At 35.0% G+C, this 22443-nt stretch overlaps 1 protein-coding gene across 1 annotated transcript in view; it reads right to left on the bottom strand.

Annotated features, from left to right (window-relative positions):
* Positions 1-176: 176 nt before the first annotated feature.
* LOC104488853 (centlein-like) overlaps positions 177-22443 on the bottom strand; it is a gene marked incomplete at its 3' end in the record, with an annotated part of 25936 nt that continues 3669 nt past the window's right edge. Inside the window, exons 3-7 of the mRNA XM_010130943.1 lie at positions 21890-21987; positions 19989-20115; positions 18234-18371; positions 17678-17863; positions 177-362 (exon numbers count right to left, since the gene is read on the bottom strand). Of these exons, the coding sequence (XP_010129245.1) occupies positions 177-362; positions 17678-17863; positions 18234-18371; positions 19989-20115; positions 21890-21987 (735 nt within the window). The remainder of the gene's footprint in view (positions 363-17677; positions 17864-18233; positions 18372-19988; positions 20116-21889; positions 21988-22443) is intronic.

Raw genomic sequence — 22443 nt, 5'->3', positions numbered from 1 at the left:
TTACGAGTCTCTAACCCAACCTTTTTATTTAAATCCAACTGCTCTGTTCTTTTTGTGCTGGACGCTGCACAATGAAATTCCAATCTTTACCTGGAAATCCTTTTCCTCAAGAACAGAAATAAACAGCATTGTATGCTCTAGCTCCTTTTTACTGAATGGTCCTTAAAACAACTTACCTCATCATCTTCTATTTCTAATATCTCCTCAAGATCAGTTGTTGACACATTAAGGATAGATGCTGCCAACTGAACAGACTCTTGGGAAAGACCCTTTTTGCATGCACTCACTTCTCCCATTTTTTTTGCCTGTTTGATTTTTGTTCTCAGCTCTTGTATGCTATGCTGTAATTCTCTGGTTAGAGCCTGGAAGATGCAAGCAGAAAAGATTCCACTGCAATTTTTCTTAAAGTTTTTATGGAAAAAACCCCACCATTTAGACTAAGTTCCTTTATATAGGAATTATCTTCACTCTGTTATTCTTTCAATAGGATACATGATATTATGATATTAAATAACATAGTATTTAGAACACAAAACATAGAAATATCTACCAGAAATGTTATTGTATTAACAACATAAGTGTTAGGTTTTTCTGCGGTCAAATGACATCTTTTTAAAGCTTATTCATACCTCCTGCATGAAGAAACACAAGTATACCTCTTTATCCAAAATCTGAAACTTTTGTTTCTCACTAAGACAGTAAGCAATTCAAAATTGTCCCGGCTACCAATCCTTCCCAATATAATTTCTATAGTTTAAATCATCACAGTAGTGGTTATTCATTGTTGATAAGCAGCATATCCTTGGAGCACACAAGACCACCGTACTATTATTATTCAAGGCTTGCATAGGAAGGGCTATACTCTCCATGCAGCTGGCCCATTGAGAAGGCTGGCCAAGCCGGGCAGTCTCTTTGTGAGGGTGCTCTTAGCAGTTAGTAGGTGTTCAACAGTGTAGTAGGTGTTAAACAGGTGTCAGCTCAGGAGGTGGAAGATCACGTGCCAGACCAGAACCACTGCAATTGTTCTTTAACCCCCGCTCTGATAAGGTTTGAGGCAGGGATGCCAAGAGAAGCCTCAGTTTTATATCCCATTTCTGCTGTTGAAGACTTTTAGTTAGGTTAGTTTTAAGCAAAAACTAGAGCTTGAAAGGATGTCTGATGCTGCTAATGCTGAATAATTAAACTGCTTTTAATATCATTATTAGTATTACTAGTGACTAATAAAGACAATAATAATAAAGGATAATTTTTCTATCATTATTTCTGAAAAGTGGTATACACTGCTAAGCCAGAAAGATCTTGCAGCTTTAAAAAATCCAGAAAAATGGAATACTATTAGAAGAAAACTGTTTGAAACTTTTAAATCATAGGAAAGGAGAGCCATTATCTGGAGTGGAAAAAAGGATTACCAGGATTTAGTAAAGATGATGTAAAAGCCCAGGAAAGGTAAAAAATAGAGAGATTATTAGACAAAAAATTGTATTTTGAACTTGTGATTAATGGGGAAGAAGAAACCCAGCAGGCATAAGGCCACTTTCCTTTGTTTATTTAAAACTACAATAAAAGAAACAGTATGAAACATTCTGCTGAAAAGACTTTGAATGGAATCCAAACCTGATTTTGGTTTTTGTTCCCTAGCACCACACTGAATAATATCTTCCACAGCTGAACATGAGCCAAACTGCGCAACAAAGGACAGATGGTTCAAGTTCCTACCTCTCCTATTCCTAAGTTGTCAGGTTCAGAGAAATAACACTAAGCATTAACAAAAATCATTGGTTATATAACTGAAGTTACTTTGTTTCAATATTTATGCAACTATGACAAAAGCATTTTGTGAAAAGCAGAGCAAGACAATTTTATTTAAAAACTGTTGGCTGAGAGACAAAAGCAGTAACTCATTGTCAGAAGATCCTCCTATCGTATCCAACTTCCATGACTCAAGCAGAATTGTGATTGTCAACACAGACATCTTGGCTGAGTTTAAAATGAGAGAATAAGGTTTGTCGATCGTCATATGTGGGCTCATCTTATTTAACTATCTCTCACCAGTAGCTGATTAACTTCTGAAATTTTTTTTTCTGCAGAATGCCTTCACCTCATTGAAACTGACTGCAGAATTATGAAGCCTGTTTATTGGCATTGAGGTTAAAGTACTCTACAGTCCGTAGTGTATTCAAAATACAGTTGTTAGAGAGCATTTCTTGATATATTTTAAAGAAAGCACAACAGATTCATCTGATTCCAAGATTTGTTTATTTTTCTACCAGCTCCCATCTTAACATTTTCCTATGTATGTAGCTAAAATATAGTTATTAAAACAAAGATTACCCTACCACAGATGTGGGAGAGGGTGTAAAATGAAATTTCTCCCATTTTCTGATTCAAATGTGGGTCCCTCCATCCACAGTATTTCCAACAAAGTATCTTGTACATAGATCTGTCTGCAAGTACAGAGCTGAGAAAAACAAAGAAACTTGGAATATTTCAATGGAACTTGGACCAAGTTTATAGAAGGAAATAGATTAAAGAGAGGAGAGAGGTCCAAGTAGAAAAGCCCACACTATAAAAAAAAAAACCACTACAATAAATCACAAACTTTTTTTTTTTTAGCACTTGAAATGGCCCAACAGTAAATCAGCTCCTGCAAAATGTAGGAGATGTACTTGACAATGAAAAAACTAGCTCAACTGTACTTTTTCAATCAAATTGCATCAGATTCACAAATTTTGAAAGTAAGGAGATCTATCTCAGACACAGGTGATCAGGTTAGATGATGAGCATTTGTATACTGTTGCAAACAAGAGATGTAAATTAAAGGAGTAAAATATCAAGAAAATTAACTGCAAAGACACATAGAAAGACTGCATATAATGACAAATAGCTGAGCCCAGACAAACAAAATGCGTGTTAAGAAATGAATTTAAACATTCACTTGAACATCATTGTCAGACTACAGTTTTATGGTATTATTAGATACATTCTATTGGTGCATCCGAACTCCTAAAGAGGTTCATGATGAACAAGCTGATAGCAACAGCAACAGTGGAATCCAGAAACTGCAGCTCCACTTCTGGCTTGTCTCTTATCAGAATTCCAGAAAGCAAAGTATTACAAAGGGGAAAAAAAAAAACCAAAAGGTTTAAACAAAAATCAAGGAAAGAGAAAATTACAATTAATAGCTCTTGAGAGGCCAGTATACATGTCACAGTATATGTCACATGCTTATGTACACATGCCAGTATACATAATCACAGTGGATCATACATATATTGGACCTGCACTGAATTGAAAAGCTCCTTTTTCCCCTGAGCAGTTCTAAGACACTACATTGCACATGAAATACACATTGTATGTGAAACACAAGGCTCCTTTACAGACTTTCAAATCTGAGTCTCAGAGACCACCTATTTTTGAACCTGTCTTCTTCAAATTGTTGTCATAACAACATTTAATTTATTAAACGCTTTTTCACTGAATAAGTGCCTTAAAAAATTACAGCACCCATAGGACTTTTAAGCTGACTTTAATATATATCCTCATTCATCATATACTAATGTATTCATGTGCAAAATTGTTTACTTATTAGTAATTTCCCCTATAAGTCAGTTTATATTTTACTACATAAATGTTCAATGTCATAGCCACACAGGTCTCAACTAGAGTTAGGAAAACCATTTCAAAACTGAAAATGATAAAAACCTAAGAGTTAACCAATGCAGGTTTTGTTGGTGGGTATACTGAAGCCGGTAAGTATAATACTGTTCTTTGATTAAGAAACTGATCCAACATGTTCTGGAGCTAAGTGTAGGATTTTAAGCTAAAACGTTTCACACTGCGTATTTCAGAATTGCTCCTTTTTAAACTTAAAAGCATACATAGGTGATGCAAACTGCCTGCAACAAAAACAATGCAAAATATGACTTGAGTACTCTATTGATGTATGATAACAATGCCTTTATTATTGCCTATATTTATTAGTACTACCTATACTTGGATTTGATCTTTTCTCTTTGCTTTTCTTTGGAGTCAAATCTAGGGGATATTTTGTGAGTAAACCCAACTCAGGTATTGCTGTCAGTTATTCCTGCGGGATACACTTAGCTGCTACCAGCCAACTAGAATAGGAAACCCTGATTAACTCAAGAAAACAAATCTACAACAGATCTTGTCAGATCAGTGCGATTGCTACTGGTCTGCCTAGGAAAAACGTAAGCTTAAAATTCTAACAGCATGAGCTTAAAAGCACCCAGCTCTTTTTACTCATAGGCAAATGTTGCATTATCAAACAAATCCTCATAGTTATACAGTATATATTACATCTACTGGGTTGCATTAATTTCTAAAATAACTCCCTTATAAGCCTTTTTATTTTATTTTCACAAGCAAAAATATTCATAGTCAAGATAACAGTTTTCAATTTTGGTCTCCACACTCAAACACTTTTTTAGCACTATATCTTTTGCCAGTTTTGAGATGTATAAAGGTCTTCTTTCATTTAAAAGGTCATATTTAATTAAACACTCAAAGAAGCTGCGGTGATACACAGGTGACAACATGCTATTAATAAGGTCTTTATATCCAAAAAAGCTCTGACACTAGTTGATCCTGGAATTGACACAAATGGATCAATGGCCCCAAGTAATGTCATATGACCAAGTCAATGCCTAAAATTATTCTCGTAAATACCATATTCATTTACACAGCCTATTGTTATTGTTCATAGTATAATAAAACTTAATGGTCCCAAGACAAATCAAAGACTGATGCTAGCACCGTAGCTATGTCTAGCTAGATTTCAGTCTGGCTCTAGTGCAGATCTCACGGCAGAAGCCCTGGCTCACATTACTTATGGAAAACTTTTACTGTGCTTTGTACAAAAGTAATAATGTTGTGTTGGGTGTGGCTGGAATGGAGTTAATTGTCTTCCACCAGCTCCTATAGTGCTGTGTTCTGCATTTGTGACTAAAGCAGGGTTGATGCTTGCACAGCATCAAGGCCTTCCTTGTTTCCCACTCTGTGCCTTCAGCAAGTAGACTGGGGTGCACAAGAAGTAGGGAGGGGACACAGCTGTGACAGGTGACCTGATTTAATATTTCATTCCATATAGCTGAACAATAAAAACTGAGGGGTATGGGAAACTGGTCTGGCAGATAGATACTGGCTCAGAGACAGGCTGGGCATACATCCCTCAGGTGTTTTTTCTCCTCTTCTCTTATTAAACTGTCCTTATCTCAATGCACAAGTTTTGCTCTTCCTATTCTCTTCCTAATCTTGGTGGGAAGTTAGCAGGCAACAATGTGGTGTTCGGCTGCCAGCCAGCGTCAACCAACCACAAATGTATAGAACAGTATAATACACAGAACTATTCTATACATAATATTTTTCATGCACTTGAATAGGAAAGTGTCTTTAGACAATGTGTTATTAGAAACACAGTTGTTTTGTAGACTGGGATGTTGTAAGGATGTGATCTGGAGTATTATACCAGAAATGAAATGGAAAATCTTTTCTGAACCAAGGTTAAAAAACTGTAAGAGGTTGAGAAAGCATTACCATCCCAAATAGCTTACAATCAACAAGACAAAACAGCATGAATGGACAAAATGCCATGAAGAGATGATGTCATGTGCTGTTTCAGCAGCTGAAACAATCATTCAAGTTTCTTCAGCGACAAAACAGCTATTTGGTGCTTACTCCCTCTCTAAAAATGACTTTCAAAACACCTTCAGTAATAATGCTTTAACTGATCTCACAGCACGATAGCTGTATGTCAGAAAAAAGAAAAACCCTTCTACAGTAATTTCCTTTATTATATCGTGTAGTGTTTAAGTCACCTCGGCTAACTCCTTCACTTGAAGGCATAACTTTTTCAATCAGAAAGGGGACAAGAGTGTAGACAAGAAATAAAGACAAGACAGAGCACTGCAATGGATTTGTCTAGCCAAGGGCTATAACAGGTAGCATTCTGACCCATGGGAATGAGTCAGCCTCAGGAGGTTAACTTAGTTCTATGATCCCCAGAGATCACATGTGATTTCAGAAACTCCAACAGATACCCTGAAAGTAAAGCATAAAGGTGTAGAGGAGATATAGACCAGTCTTACATTTCTCCAACAATTTCAGTATTCAGTACCAAGTGACAATGCTATTGCCAAATATTAAAGTGGTAGTAACATTACTTTACCAATGTCCCACAGCTCAGATTTATACTCTGGTGTGTTGGTTTCATTTACTTGTCTTCAGCCAGAGTTTCTGCTTTAGTTCTTAAACTATGTATGTGTTCAAACTACATGGTTTTGCTCTTTATTTGTACATATTCAGACAAATTGAGATAGGCTTTTGTTATCTTTTCCATTAAGAATAAAGTAAACAAGCAAGAATGCATTAAAACTCAAGCAAAGCAAAAAGATACACTCAAGGCAATACCAAAAGAACAGGATAATATAAAACCTAGCAGAGCTGCTAAGTTTCAAAGGCTAATTCAATAAAAAGCTAAAAGGCAGAAATACATCCGGTAAAGCTAGGCATCAGATTCATAGATAAAATAAAACATAAACAATCTTGCGTTGATTGGCACCGAGAATAGTGCTCACAACTGCACAGAGATCAGTGGAAGAGGAAAGCACACAATGACTGGAAGAAATGCCTCACATGATGACCTGTAAGAATTCTATTTTACATATAGAGAAACAGCAGTATGTACATACAAAATAATGTGATACTGTAGTTGCATCTACAATCTGATTTTCCACATTCATTAACACAAGCCAATCTACACATAGACAAGCATAACTAAGGATCTAACAGAGAAGATGTGAAAAATAAATGCAGGCAATATAAAATACTACCAGCCTTTTCTACCCCTGTGGAAAAAGCTATCTCCGAGTTACAGTCCAACATTCTAGCCGAGCCCTTCATGGCTCTGAGCTACAGATGACAGACTGTGAACTAGAAAAGGCAAATTCAATAATATCCCAAATCCAACTGCAGTACAAACATCTGGAAAAGTGTGGACAGATTTGCACAGTGTTGTTTTTCAACTTCAAAAGCTAAACCCAGTGCAGCTTTCCTGACAAAGCCCTTGAGTCACACATTATAAAAGGGGCCTCAGGATTTCAGTATTTGAACAAAAAAACTCTGTTTCCTGGCATTTAGAACTGCAGACCCCCCCAAAAGTTTAAATGCAATAAAGAAGAAGAATATTAAAGTACAATGACAGAAATGACAAACTGTGTTGCATAAAAATTGATAATCTGATCCCTATCACAGGTAAGACTACAATATGTACAACTATGCTGCCTTAAGTGGTGTTATCCCTGCTTGCCATTACGAGAAAATAGGGAAGAAAGTCTTAATTTGCTGGCAACTGTTTAAATACCGCATTTCTTCACATTTCTCAAAAATACCTTTGCTATCAATCTCATCCTACATCCTCTACCAAAATACCGTTCCTTCTTTATTCAAAACCACTGAAAACAAATGATTTTTTAGTAACCATTTATTTTCAAGTACAAAATTGAGAATGTTCTTCTGACTGCATTTTCCTAACCAGCTCCACATGCAGAAAAGAACAGAGAGGAATATTACAAATTTTTCAATCTGTATTTGACATTTATAAGAAAAGAAATTCGAATACATTGTGCTATGTCTTAAAAGATAGTTCAATTTATTTACAAACTACAGAAAATTGACTTAAGTCACGGACAGGTTTTAATCTTAGTCTGTTTTCAAAACAAACCATATTTAAACAGATGCAGCAATGCACTCACTCCAGTCAATTACAATGTATTTTATGTTTCTGTAGAGAAGCAGACAATGTATATCTAAGAGTATACTTACATGCTTTAAATTTCCCTTTGCAATTCAAAATTAGGGGTTTTCCTACAATGTTCAGTTTTTCTTTTTTTCTAATCCTCTCTTGATAACTGTTTAAATACAGCACTTAAATTCATTTATGTCTGAAATCTTGTTTTAAAAATCTGTTTCTTTTCATAGCATTCATTGTAACATGACTTTAGGTAGAATGAAACCCTTCTTGCTGCATCACTGGGCACCTCATTTATGGAACATACAACACATACTTACTGATATGAGGGACATTTGGTCATACACAATATTACAGCTTTATCTAATATCTCCTGTATATTAAGCTTTAAGACCGTATAAAACTTAAGTTGCAGACCCAAATATTTTCAGACTGCATGTTTTCAGAAAACACTCCAAAGTTTTCACTGTATCGTTGCTAAATTTTTAGCATAATTAAATGTTTTGTGACCTATAACAGGGAAAAAATAATAGTTTCCTTTAAAGTGAAGAATGAGTTGAAATATGTATAATCAACATGGGATGACAAGCAGAACACTTCTGTCAAAATATGCTGGTTCCTGAATTATATTTATGTGAAATGGGCAATAATAATAATAATTTAAAGTCCTATTTACTCAGCATTTAAGCCCTACCTCATTTACATTAATTTTTTCCCTGCTGTAAATTCTTTGGTTTCAACAGAATTACCCCTGATTTACACAGGTGCCAGCAAAACTAGCATCAGTCCTTTACAACATCATATACTACAGTTATTTACACAGAGTTAAACCAAAACCAAACCAAAACAAAAGCCTTGACAGAGTTTAGAGCTTCACACACATGTAGTAAGAGATATCTGGGATCTCAGAGAGTTTCCTATCTGAACCATTAGGGCAGGAAAAGTCAGCACAATTATACTGGACACGGCAAACAAAGAATATTCAGGGAAGACCAAGAAATACTGAGGTGAATCAACATTCCAAAGGTCACACAGCAGGTCACTGACCAAGTTGTGAAGAGCACCAAGATTTCCTGATACTCAATTCAGTGTCTGAGCTTATGCTATCTTTCTGCAAAAACACACCCAAAGCATCAAAACTACAAAACAGATGCCCTGTGTTAAGACCACTGCACTGCTGAAACAAACACATTTGAAACCTAATTTAAGAGGTCACCTTCTGGCATTCCTTTTACTGTTAAAAGAAGTTCCAAAAATCTTAACTGTGTTTTCTTAAAATACTGTCACTTGGTGTTTTTTATGATTTCACCCTCCCAGAGAGAGCTCTTCGTACCTCTCTGTAGTTATTTCAGTATGTTGGCTGGGGAATCCCCTCAAGTCTCACTTTTTAAAAATATTGTGGACGCTTCACAAAGCTCCATGTATAAGTGCTTCTGTTCTCTCTGCTTCAGCTTGCTTTCAAAGTAATCTGATCAACATACACTGAACAATTATTCCTACATGAACTCTTAAATAAAACATTACTGGAGACCTTTCTCCTCCTTTCCAAGTTTTCTTACTTTTCCTGTCATTTTGCCAGAAAGTTTTCCAGTCACTGCAAGCCCAGAGAATTTACTGCATACTTTGTACTCATGCGTACATCCCTCAAGTCTTCCAGTTATCTCTTTTTCAGTCAACATGGTTTCTGTCTTTTAGACTCCGAACTGGCCATTGTCTTTAAACAAGGTATTTTTCTAACTGTCTCTAGATTATGCACAGGTATGAATATGAGCTTTAAGAAGTAGTCTCTCCAAGCTATTTAAAAGATTTACAGGTGATCTATACCCTTCCAGAGAGTGTACTACTGAGTCTACAAGTAGCTTGCAGCTGCTGTCTGTTGCAGTCTTATTCTCTGCAAAACACTGGTTGGGTTTTTTTGTTTGTTTGTTTGGGAGTTTTTTTGGTTTTTTTTCTCCTGAGGCAGAAAAAGAAGCTATTTCCAAGTTGGTGAAAACAGTTACCTGTTCAGCTCAAGTATGCTGTTCGTACACTATCTACTATTAGAGAGTCACAAGTCTATGAGGATGGTTCCCAGGCACTCTAAGAAAAATGAAAGTAGCACTAATACCAATAAAATCACCTGTGTAAGTTAGACATGCATCTAAACTTTGAACGAAACATAAGTGTGCAGCTACAAAAACCTGATATACCTTGCAATTAGGTTACATAGGTTGATTCATTCAAATAAATTCCTCTAAATTCTTAATACAGGGAGTTGGGATATAAAAAAAAATTAACATATTTTAAGCTGCATCTGTTGCCATCTTTACCTATCACATTCAAACCCCAAAGTGAAGTGCTATCCTTCTAAGTCTAAAAAGCAAAGAAAAAGAAGAGTCAGTAAAAGCATTTCAATCTCTCTCTCTTTATTCTTCATTTTTAGTAATCAAGATTTTATCCATTAAGACATCTACATTATATGCTGTTCCTGGCACACTGTATGCATCACAAACCATAAGCCTTCTGTAAACTATAAGAATTCAGTCATTCACTTCATTCATTAAAATTCACAGGGCCTATTATTCTGTTTACAGTCTAATAGATATTCACTGTCACTATTCAGGCCTCTGATTCAATTTGCCTAAATCCCAGATGCAGAGTAATCCTGATGGAGATTAGCTTAATTTATCACCAATTTCTTCTCAGAACCAAGAAAGGTTGGTATTTCATAATAAAAGCTGTTTCCTTTTATCCAAAAGCAGCACGCATGGTGAAAAAGAAGCAATAAATGTGTGGGTTTTTTTAACGGCAAGATTTTTTTTTCCAGTTACACAAATTTTGCTTCGAGTATAGGACACCTTGTCTTGAAGTTGTGTATTCTGCAGATAAGAATACTGATTCCCATCAGACTGGAGCACATCCCTGTAACCAAATATTACGCTGATTCTAACTGAACACAGATTGGCACTCATCATCTACTCCATACAGCACAAAATAATCACCCTGGATCTACTCTTCTAGGTAAAGTGTTGACAGTTTGGATGGAATGTAATAAGTGAAATACTTATCTTAAGTGTTCCCAGAGGGGAACATTTTCTAGCAACCTGAAGTCGTATTAAAGGTGTCCACAGTGCTGATTTACTACGTGATACTCTCTGCTGTCATTTGCCAAATGTCCCAGGGACCCACTGAAGAAACATTTCTTTGGTCAAACAACACTTCCAAAATGGCATGGTTCATATTCAATTGTGTAAACTTCTTAAAATAAATCAATTTTCAACTGCACAGGAAATTGTAGCTCTATTTCTAATTAAAAAGTTAGTCCATTTTTGCCAATTATAAAATTTTACAATTACTTATTATGCTTAGCAATTTTAGATGAAGAAACGAGTGGTTATGGCATCCTGCATCTGATCTGGATACGCATATAAAGAGCATGTTCTTCACATCCTGGGCCTGGAAGAAGTTGGAGCAGTAGTACTGACAGGAAAACTGAATTCAAAGGGTTTGAGAATACATTCACCAATGGCAGCATCCTGTGAAGAATATTTCTTACTGCCTCACCATAACTGGAGAATTCTGAGAGTCCCCTTTAAGGATTTACTTCTGTTCAAAAAATTGGCTTTGGACCACTTTGTGGAGGCACAGGCAGTCGCAGTGTACTTATGTTGCTCTCTTGCTGTAAAGGAGCTGAAAATAGCTGACAGAATACTTATGAAATATTTAACCCTCCCAACCCAACTACTAATTATCTCTTTTTTTTTCTTTTTTTAATTTCAAGATAAAGTACATAGGATGTCATCTGCATATGGTCATTCCACGAAAAGCATGTTTCCTAGCAATACTCTATCTTCCTCAACACAGAACAGTTCAAGAGAAAACATGCAACAATAGTAAACACAGAAATTTGCCAAATGACAATAATTTTTAACATGAAAGTGGTGAGTCATTAATTAGATTTATTCTTTTAACATGAAAAGGTTTTGTTATGTTACCTTGTAAATACTAATCTGTACAATAGAGATATGAAAACCTTGGTGGTCTGGGAAAGGAATGAGAAAAATCTAAAGCACAAGTCCACGGTCTGAGAATGACACAGAAGACAACAAAACAGAAGAGAAAAGGTGAGCTAAGCTGTTTGAAGACTGACTGAAACCTGCATAAATCACAGCAAACTCTGATAACACAGTTTCTTTGCCAATTATCCACCGTATATGGGAGAATTTCCATGAAAATCTTCAAATGCTATTTCTTTGGCGACCAGTAGGACACAACATAGTACACAAAAGGGACCTTCTTAAGCTCAAACCGCATGCATAATAGCTATGCAAAATTACTAATCAGTTTTTGAATATGTATGATTATTTTGGGGGAAATAATGAATATGTGTGATACAAGCTTTGGTTGGGGCAGCATACAGGGTGTGTGATTTGAGGAAGAGATCCTCCTTGCACCCGGCACTGATAAGATAAAGAAAACGCTGCATCTTAATGCTACATTGGTGTTAAGGAGGCTTTTTCTTCCAAATTTTTGGTAACAGTTTCATGTGACATTTTCAGTTAGCACTGCCACTAAAGGGCAGGCCCAGCATCTCTAGAATGCAACCATGTAGAGCTGTCCCTGCTCTGACTCTGTGTGGCATACAAAGGCTCATGCTCTGGGTTTTCCAAAGGTTAACTGCATTTTCATGAGCTAGCTCACAATTGACCCATATAACGTTTATGATGACATTTCATAAAAGGAGGAGGGAGGAAGTTTCATAGGAGCAGAAATGAAGTCACTCAGAGGTGGAACTTTTTAACAGAAGCATAAACTTATCTTAAATTGCATATTAAACTACAGCCCAAGGTAGCAATGAGAAAATACGCCTTGGCCTAACTGATGCCAAGATTCAAGTAAACAGTAGAAAGGTAAGAAAGACTGTCATATATTGGGATATAAGGTAAGCTGACTGAAAGGCAAATGACTGTTAGAACAGTACTTGGCTGACCAGAAGTGGAATGGCTGTACGTAGCTCTATGTCAAACAACAGGGCAAGGGGGAAACATGCCCAGCTTAAGCACTGCTCTGAGTAGCAAAAATGAGGACGGATGTCTTAAGAGAGTGAGCGTTAGATCCCGAGGTATACTCACTAAGTTTGCCAAGTAAAATGCCATGGGTCTTCATTTTGGCAGTCAATTTGATCAGATGGTTATGCTGGAGACCTATTAAAAACAATGCCAGAACAGACCAGATGTGAACTGTGCTTCAGTGGGTATCTTCTGTGGAGGGTGCACAAGTCCCAAAGCACAGTGGCATTATGGAACTGAAAAATGCACTCAGCTGACTTTGAAGCATTCAGCCACCATCACCTGTTTATTAGAGCCTCGGCTGAATACACGTGCCTTATCAAAACTTCAAAACATCTTCCTCAAGGAAGAAAACTTCCAGTATTTTCATGCTCAGGCAGATGTCATCACTGCAGATTAATTCAACAAAACTAATTTTTTTTTTCTGATGTAGAAGTCAAATGGGACAGAAAACACTACTGAGTCTTAAGCTTAGAAGGCATAACAGAAATATACAAAGTCCAGCTAAGCTAATAAAAAAAAACCCCAAACAAACCCCCCAGTAACACAGGAAGACAGAATTTCTGCAGAATTAGGTCAGAACTTGGATGCTGCACCTTATTTTCAACAGACATGCAATCAAGCAGTCTAATAGCAGTTTTTTAACTTTCCAGTGGCTGTTCTCTGCATGTGTTGTCACAGGTACAACAAACACAACAAAGAACATTTTGCTCTTGTTGCTATGCTGCACGTAACTGGCAAGCACCTCCTGAGGATCTAATAGTGCAATACATGTTACAGAAAATACTGAACAATAGTACACTAGAGAAGCTGGGTACATGATTCAAAGAGAATTTATGGTGCTGGTAGAAGCTGGATATGATGAAAACATTTAGCTTTATAAAAGAGATCTAAAAAAATCTGAGTCACCTGAGTCACCCTGGTATCTCTTACAGGTTGTATGTGTTCTGTAATAAAAATGTTTTATTTGGCCTAGCTTACATTACACTCACAGCCTTACTTTCATTATTATTTACCAGTCTTCATAAATGCCACTCACAGATTTTATCGGGATTTTTTTAACTAATCCAGTGAAAATGTTTAATAATCAAGTTTAACTCTGATCTTTACAGAACTCTAGAAACACCCAAATTTCTTTAATTGCCTTTCAAATCAATCACACAGTCCATTTTAAATCCATTTAACGTTTTACTGATATTGCATAGCCTACATTTTTTTTTTATCTGCACGTATCAGTGATAGGTCAGAGATCTTAGAAAATACAGTATTAGAATGAATAGTAATCTTTATCAAATGACTTCCAGAAACGAAATCAGATTTATTCAATGCAACTTACTTTCCACAAAGTTCTTAATTTAACCTACTACTTCTTTCTAGAATTTGTTCAAAATCCTGTACTGGCTACTAATAGACTGGGGACATTTCACCAATTTCATATTACATATAACATTCAATATTTTATATTTCATATAAGATATAACATTCCTTCCAGATACAAAACAGATTTCCATCTTCATGTAGTTAGAGAGTTGTTTAATCTAACAATGGATTGTGTCCATCCTATAGTAGCTATCTTATCAGTAGTACCTTTTAAAAATCCTGCTCCTTTACTGTTCTTGGCCTTGCTACCCACAGATTTCCTCCTGATTTCTTTAGTCTCTTCTTTATCCTCAAAACTCCATCGCTGCTCATATTTTCAGGTTATTATCTACAGTTCATTTTCCACTTCTTTATGTTGTTTATTTCTTTCTAAATATTGTGCCCTCTTTCCTATAAAACTGAAATAGATATTTATAAGAGGCTTCCCTCTAATTATGGAACTGTGGGGTTTTTTGGTTATTAATAAATTGTTACAGTGAACAATTTCCATTCATATTTTCTACTGGCCTGTAAAAGCTCTGAATCAAGCTATTTTAGATGTCCTGTTGGTTCCTACTAAACGTAACTTAGGAAGAAGCACCTGATCCTTATACCAGAATCCACTGAAAATTAAGTCAAATAATGACTTACAACATACTGTATACAGCAAATTTTGATTGTAATTATTTCTTCTACGATTTTTAGAAACTACTACTAGATTTTACAATCTAGCAATTTTAGTTAGTTGCATTAATGTCCCAAACTGGGATCCCTGTACCAATGCAATGCTTTATTGTACGTTATAAATATGTGCTTAACCTGCAACTCATCATGTTCTCTAATTAGGTCCAGTGGTATATATCAGACTTCTACCAAAAAGGAGAACCACCTCCATCCCAGGTTTTGTAATTTAGTATATCAATCCAAATGGATTTAAGATCCTGTGATTCTGAGTTATCAATACCTCTGAAGGCAAGTAACCATGTCTGCTATCAAGAGCCACATTCTCTTCTTTAAAGTTCCTCTGTTGTCTTATTATTAGCTGTAGCTATTAATTAGTAATGTTGAAATGATTTAATTGTATGTTAAAAAAGAACTATATATTGTAATGAGAGACATGGAACTGCTAGAAAAAGTAACTGCATTCAATTGATTAATGGAGAAGGTTAGACACGCACTCAGAGAAACAAGTAAGGCTTGTGAAGTGAGCAGAATAGCAGACAAAGTTAAGAAGGTCAAACAAATACGTTAAATAGGTTAAGAAAGAGAGAGTTAAACTTGGTTAAACTTGATCTCTCTACAGAAAAACTTATCTTAGTTACTGAAACTTGAATAAGAACCAGTCAGGGGAAAATTGACAGCTACCTGGAAGGAGAGAATAGCAATGATATAGACCAGACTTCAAAGGAAGAGCTGGTATAGGAAGGAGTATTGTTATTTACTATGCCACCTCGATCTTCCTATGCAGGTTACAGCATCAGATACTAAGAGTTATTTTAACAGGATTTACTTGATATACTACAAAATTCCACTGAAACACCAAGGATCTTCAAGTATATTTTTTACAGTGGTATACTGTGAAAAAAATTTGGTTTCAGAGAAATTTTTTCCATAAATATTTAGCACCTAACTAAACAAGGCAGTCTGTTGAGGAACATCATGTTCATTAATATTTGACTTATAGACAGGATCTTTAATTTCAAAAAAATCTTTCTGCAGAGAAACAGTAGTCAGCAAAAATGCTACTTGAAATATGCATATATGTTCTTTTATCCTAGGAAGAAACTACATAATTTAGCTCTATTAGTGAAATATTTTTTTATACAGAAACTACATATTAACATTCTTTTCACAAATATCATGACCATGGAAACACTAATGAATATATATGTTAACTAACAGATAAGCAGTCATCTTATTCGACAATGAATGAAATATCATAATAGTTGCTAATAGGTGATTATTTTCATTACAGCCACTTTTGAGCACAAAAGATCTTTTGCTTTCTCATTTTCTAATTTTTGATAAACTTTTTATTATGAAAGTATGCAAAGTATTGATAGTACAAACACTTGTTTATCTTCTTTGTCTACAACTCCTAGTGCAGTTTATTCACTGAAGCAGCAGAATTTCCACACCTAGCCAAAAATAAGTATGCAACCATGGAAAGAACACTTGTTCCTTCCTTAGAGCAAGTATTCTGTATTAGAAGAAAGCATATTTTCCCCCATGAAAAATAAGTCTGTTCAAGAATATGCAAGACTCTTCTGAATCACAGAGCACTGATCATTTTTATACCATGTTCTCAAGGGTTATGAAACAAGGCAGACAGAAGATAGCCTTTATTTAAATCACAAACTTAAAAAATAACCAATTTTTTAAAATAACACGTTTAATAAATAGGCATTTTTGTCATTAAGTCAGTCATAATTTTCAGCTTAGATATTTTAGCTTATAAATTGTTTTAATTTAGGCTTTTAAAGTGCATTCAGCATTATTAGTCATTTTGCATAATTCAGTTGATCTGAATTTTGCAACTGAAGTGAGTATGTGCTGATTTCAGGCCAGAGGTCTGAAACCTGACCTGTATAACAAGTCACAAGAGTGACTTGTTATCTGATGATGACAGAAAGAAGATAAAATGCATAAGTACTTAGGTAACTAAATTTCAATCATCAGCAGAAAGTTATCATGAAGAGGTAACTATATCTGCCGTCTTTCTACAGTGAATCAAAATACCACTGCTTTTTATTTTGGATGCTATCAGACTTGCTCAAATACATCTGAAAGCAGCTCACCTCTACCAAAATCCAAGAACAGTGGAGAAGCAGATCTGTTTCATGATTTAGTAAGATACAACCTTGTCTGCAACTAGGTATATAATAGATACGTGCTACACTGAAGATAGATATATACTGAACAGGCATTGTAATTCTTCGTTAAGTAGTGGATATTTCAGAAAAATAAATAATATTTATATTTGAAATATTAAGTTACACAGTATTACTGCATGATGCACTGTTGCAGATGGAGGTATTTAACCAAAACAAGAAAATAATATTCTACTTACTGCTTTCGAAGTTCTTTAAATTACGCAATACAGAGACTTCCTTATTAAATATTTCTGCATTGAAAAGCACATGCATGTGGAAAATAAGGTAATTCACACTCATCAACATATATGAATTATTTTCTTAAATGTGTTGGGAAATTTTTTTCTGGAGAGTAATTTGCTATACAGCTAAGCACTTTTTCTTGGGAAAAAGTACACTCGCGTCCATATACAAAAACTTGACAAATAAAAGTTACAGAAGTCTTCAGAAGTCTAGGAGAGGCTTCAGGCCATTGACTCTTTCTCCCTGTTCAGATCAGGTCTGACAGGCCAGACTGTTCCAGAAGAGGGAATGCACCAAAGATTAGCCTTATTTAATCTTTCATATTTTGCTTTCACTCAAAGATACCTGTGTTTAGTGAACACTCAAAAGAAAATAAAAACTCAGACCTTCGCAAATGTCATGAACTCTTCCACTTTGTCACTGGTGAACAGCAGCTGCTTCTGTACAGTTTCCAAAGCCTGTCCACTCTGTTTAGTCAAGTCATGTAGTTGTTGAGATGCACTGGTCTCAATTTCAGACATGGCATGTTCAGTCTCAGTCATTTTGCTCTCTAGATTGGTAAGCTTGAGATCCTGAAATACATCCGCAGAGAAACAGCAGTGATATGATAAAAGCTGATTGGCAGGTAGGGTAGACCACAAACAAAGAAACAAACAAACCAAACTTCCACACAACCGCCAATATCACAGAACATTCTACTTGCAATATATAAAATGTAATTTCATGGGGAAATATGTGATTTCATTTTCAGTCATTGCCCTTGTTTCAGCATCTAAATTTCAGTGATATGGTCGAATTAAATCAGAGAAACACATTAGTACTATTCGGCTCTTTTTTTCCCTTCCTATATTTAGAAAGTCTAAGCTGATGACTTTGCAACTTTTCATATGAAACGGAGGTATGATAAGGTTACACACTGGAGACAGTACAACTCTAATATACCTTTTTCTTCAACTCATCTTTAGCCTTGTGGTACATCTGTTCATAGTTAGACTTCTCTTCTGTAGCTACATTAAGTCTTTGTTTCAGGGAGTCAATGGAAGTTTTTTTGTTCAAACAGTCTGCAGCCAGTGCCTTTACCTGAAAGGCCAAGAGCGATTGGCTATTAAGATGTAAAACTTAAAAATGAAAATCTAATCAAAACTAAACTTACCTATATTGCATAGACATACCTGTATTATATTAATAATTTGATTACAGTACCTTTTTCTGAAATTATAGTCTTTAATAAATCTCCACTGCCGATCCATAGGGATCAGTTTGCACACTATCTCATTGAGTTTTGACTTGTATTAAGTATAGATAAAAGTTCTTCATTTGCAGAGCTGTTTGTCTATACATATATGTATGCCTATATATTTTTTTACTGTTACAGTCAGCGCAAAAGGCAGGAAACCACAACTTCCATTCATTTCTTCGATCAGAGGCAAAAACATTAATTAAAACTAGCTGAGAAAATGGTAACTGTCTACAAGTTTGCAATCTGTAAAGCCTATTAGATAATTATTAACATTTTGCCATACAGTGCAAACACTGATTTGGGGTAAAACGGAATAGATGAACGCTCCTAGAAAATCATTCAGCTCTCCTGACAGTAGTAATCACAAAGCTTTCCTGACAATATCAAGTAACAGGGAATTTCTTTTATCTTCTGCTGAAGATAATGCAAAAATCTATCAAGCTGATTTTCCACATGGAATAACCAAATTAATGTACAGAATTTGGTTCTCTGGAATCTGAGAAATGCAGTGCTTAAAATACTCAAAGAACAGCATTAAGGTACACTGTTCCATTCTAAATCTTTCATCCCCAAACAGGTTTTTCTCTCATTTTGTACTTCACCTTCCTTGCTTACTTAGGCTTTCACTCTCTGGCTGCAGATTTAACACCTTAATGATGTCATGGAAGGTAAGACAGTAGCTCTCTCTCAAGTTGAAAGTGCTACATGACTGCAAGCAGTGTTGGTGCTTGTGATATTCAGCAAGCATCCACATTCTAGGAAAACAAAAGCAAATTGGTAAACTGTTTAATTCTATTTTTTGGGTCATATGCTGCATATCTCACGAACAACCAAATGCCATAATCTTTTTCTGGTACTAAAGGACAAAGTGCAATACACTGGTTGGATAGCACAGAAAGATGCCAAAACATATACAAGTTTTTCTAGCTTCAGTGAAATCACCCTTGAAACTTGCAGGAGAAAATAATTTGCTGTAGAAATTAAGCTCTACGTACACAGAATTACATTCAGCTACCAGTGAATTATTTGTAACACTGCAGCAGAAAACAGATTAACATACTAAAGCATTTAAGTACTATAGCCAGGAGAGGTGCATGGACTTCATTATCTCATGTTACATGAGCTTGTTTCAGGTCTACTGTATCTTATGAGCTTACAGTGCATAAAACTAGATCTCGCTACCTATAGCATATCTTTGCAACTCAGTGTTCCAAATACTTTAATATTTAATTATACCTCTTATGAACATACAGTAAATTATGCTGAATCCGTCTAAGCTATCACCATATACTGTCTTCACGCAAATTACAGTAGAGGGAATTACACCCTTAAAATTAACCGTATGTTGCTTGCTTAAAGCAATTTATTGATTTAGTATGTACAGAGTGTTGAAATAACTTCTGTACATCCACCAGCTTTTGCTTTTCCTAAAACTATCAATAGCAAGAAAAAAGTACCTTTCTCTCAAGACTTTCTAATGTTTCATTAGAGGTTTTCACATTCTCTTGACTTGCTTTTAGACGAGACCTTAAGTCTTCTATCAAACGTCTTTTCATATTAAGATCTCTCTCCAATCGAGAAAACCTAGAAGGGAAGAAGTCAACACTGCCCATCACTGTTAGAAAATACTGTTAATGTGCAACTGTTTTAAACAACTAAAACGTATAAAAGCAGTAGACAAACTATCATTCCTGTAGCTTTAAAATATTTTTTAAATACAAGTTGATGGAATTCTTGCAATTAAACAGACCTATTTCTGAATATGTGATTTATTTGTGATCTGCTTTTTGCTGTGGTTTGTGCTCTAACTTTTCTGATCTGAAATCATATACTTTTTTTAAAGCTATTATAAAAAAAAGGTAAAAACCATGTTGAATACACAAAATTTAATTAATTAAATTTCTTGATGTCTCAAGCAGGTATCATTCAAACATATTTTGTACAAGATTTTATTCAAAAATAAAGTGAAAGGGGGAAGATTCCTTTCATCCAAGTAATGCTCTGAACTAGATGAAAAATCTTTATTCCTTTAATATGTCAGAAAGGATAGTAATTCCTGAAAACTGAAAGTCCTAGAAATAACATGAGCATTTTCCTGAAACTTCTCAAAAAAAGAAGAAACTCTAATGTACTACACATAATCTCTGTTCAATGAGAAAATGAGTACTTACACAATGCCTCCACTGTTATGATACAAATTAATATTTTAAAAATAAACATAAGCAATACCAGAACATGTTCAGACTTCTGGAGTATTTTTTTTTAAATGAAAGCAAAATGAATGTTTTAGGAATAAAAACATCGTTGATACTATGTCAATACCATATTAAAAAAAAGAGAAAACAGTGCATCTTAAATTTCTCCCATCTCTTTCACATTTACACTATTTGCTATTTTGGTGATTATATCTTACAGTTTATGAAAAAATAGTATTTATTCTATAAAGGAAGAGTGATAACTTGTAACTCTATTTTAAATTTAAGTCTTATGGAGGAAAAATTCAGTTCCACTTTGAAACAGAAAATACACAATTTAACTCAGATTTCAAGAGCTCTCTACTTTTGAAATGAACTAATTTCAGGTAAGTAAACTATATTCTTTCTACAAGTAAAATAATTAGGATGGTTAGAGGAGTTAAACTCTGGGACAGGCAAGAAATTCACAGATATACTAATAGCTTATGCTTATACAGTAATATAATTGAAAAATAGTATTGCATCAAAGTAGATAGAATAAAAATTTCAGTTGCATTCTTGACAACGATACATGTGAATTTCAAAATGAATAGTAAACCTTAATCAATTCAAATGGAAACAAACACAACTGTCCTTTTGAGCTTTTTATGAATGTAAGACCGGACACTTAATCTAGTTTAAGCATCTGAACCTTGACATGTCTCTTAGCCCCTAGGCAAAGAATTACTGTATTTGAAAGACTGCATTTAACAGCGCTGAGGAATTCATCAAGGATAAAACATCAAGGATAAAATAGTCTACTCTAGAGTCTGAATTTTGATTTAAGGTATTCTTATTGCAATACACATACTGTAGCTAGCTAATAACTCATTGGTTTAAACAAAACACAATTTTAGCATGTAATGCTCCAGTTTCTACAAAAAACCTGTAACAGTCTGCAAGACCGCAATAAAAAATTCCCTTAAAAATCTGTTTAAGAATGCTTAATGATGTAAGAATTGTACAGCTGCCACTGGGTGGCACCAAACACAACGGATAGAAGAGTCTGCAAGACCGAAAAAAAAAATTCCCTAAAAAATCTGTTTAAGAATGCTTAATGATGAAAGAATTGTACAGCTGCCACTGGGTGGCACCAAACACAACGGATAGAAGAGTGAACGTACTTTGCTTGTAGTTCCCGAATCTGTTCTTCTTTTTCCTGCACTTCGTTTTTTAGTGACTTAATGGTGGACGACTGCTTAGTGATTTCATTATTTGAATTCTATATTGAAAAATATTAAAATATAAATAAAGTAGACTGAATATAATTGTAATCAACAGTAAATTTGTTTTAAATAATGGACTGTGTAAACTTGCACATATTTTATGAATATTCTTAGAAATTAATTGGTACAAAAGGAGCATTCTTACTTTCTAGCAATACTTAAGCAAAAGCACATTACTTGCAAAATATAATCAAAATCAGTAGTTTTCCGTTGCTCTAATAACGTATAGATTAATGGATGTTCCCCAGAACACCTGCAAGCCCTATGTACCTATGAGGACCACATTTTCTCTTGCACAGTATGGTCAGCTGAAAAGGTAACAGAAAAGAAAAGAAATAAAACCGGATCTTCATTTGAACTACATTCTTGAATAGCATAGTTCTACAGCACAAGGGCCCTACATCTACAGAGCAACAATCTCTTTCATCTTGTGCACAAACACAAGTCAATCT

Source organism: Buceros rhinoceros, unplaced genomic scaffold (genome assembly GCF_000710305.1).
Source record: "Buceros rhinoceros silvestris isolate BGI_N320 unplaced genomic scaffold, ASM71030v1 scaffold1392, whole genome shotgun sequence".
NCBI lineage: Eukaryota > Metazoa > Chordata > Aves > Bucerotiformes > Bucerotidae > Buceros > Buceros rhinoceros.
Note: the sequence above shows the minus strand (reverse complement) of the source record. Positions and strands in the feature narration are given on the sequence as shown.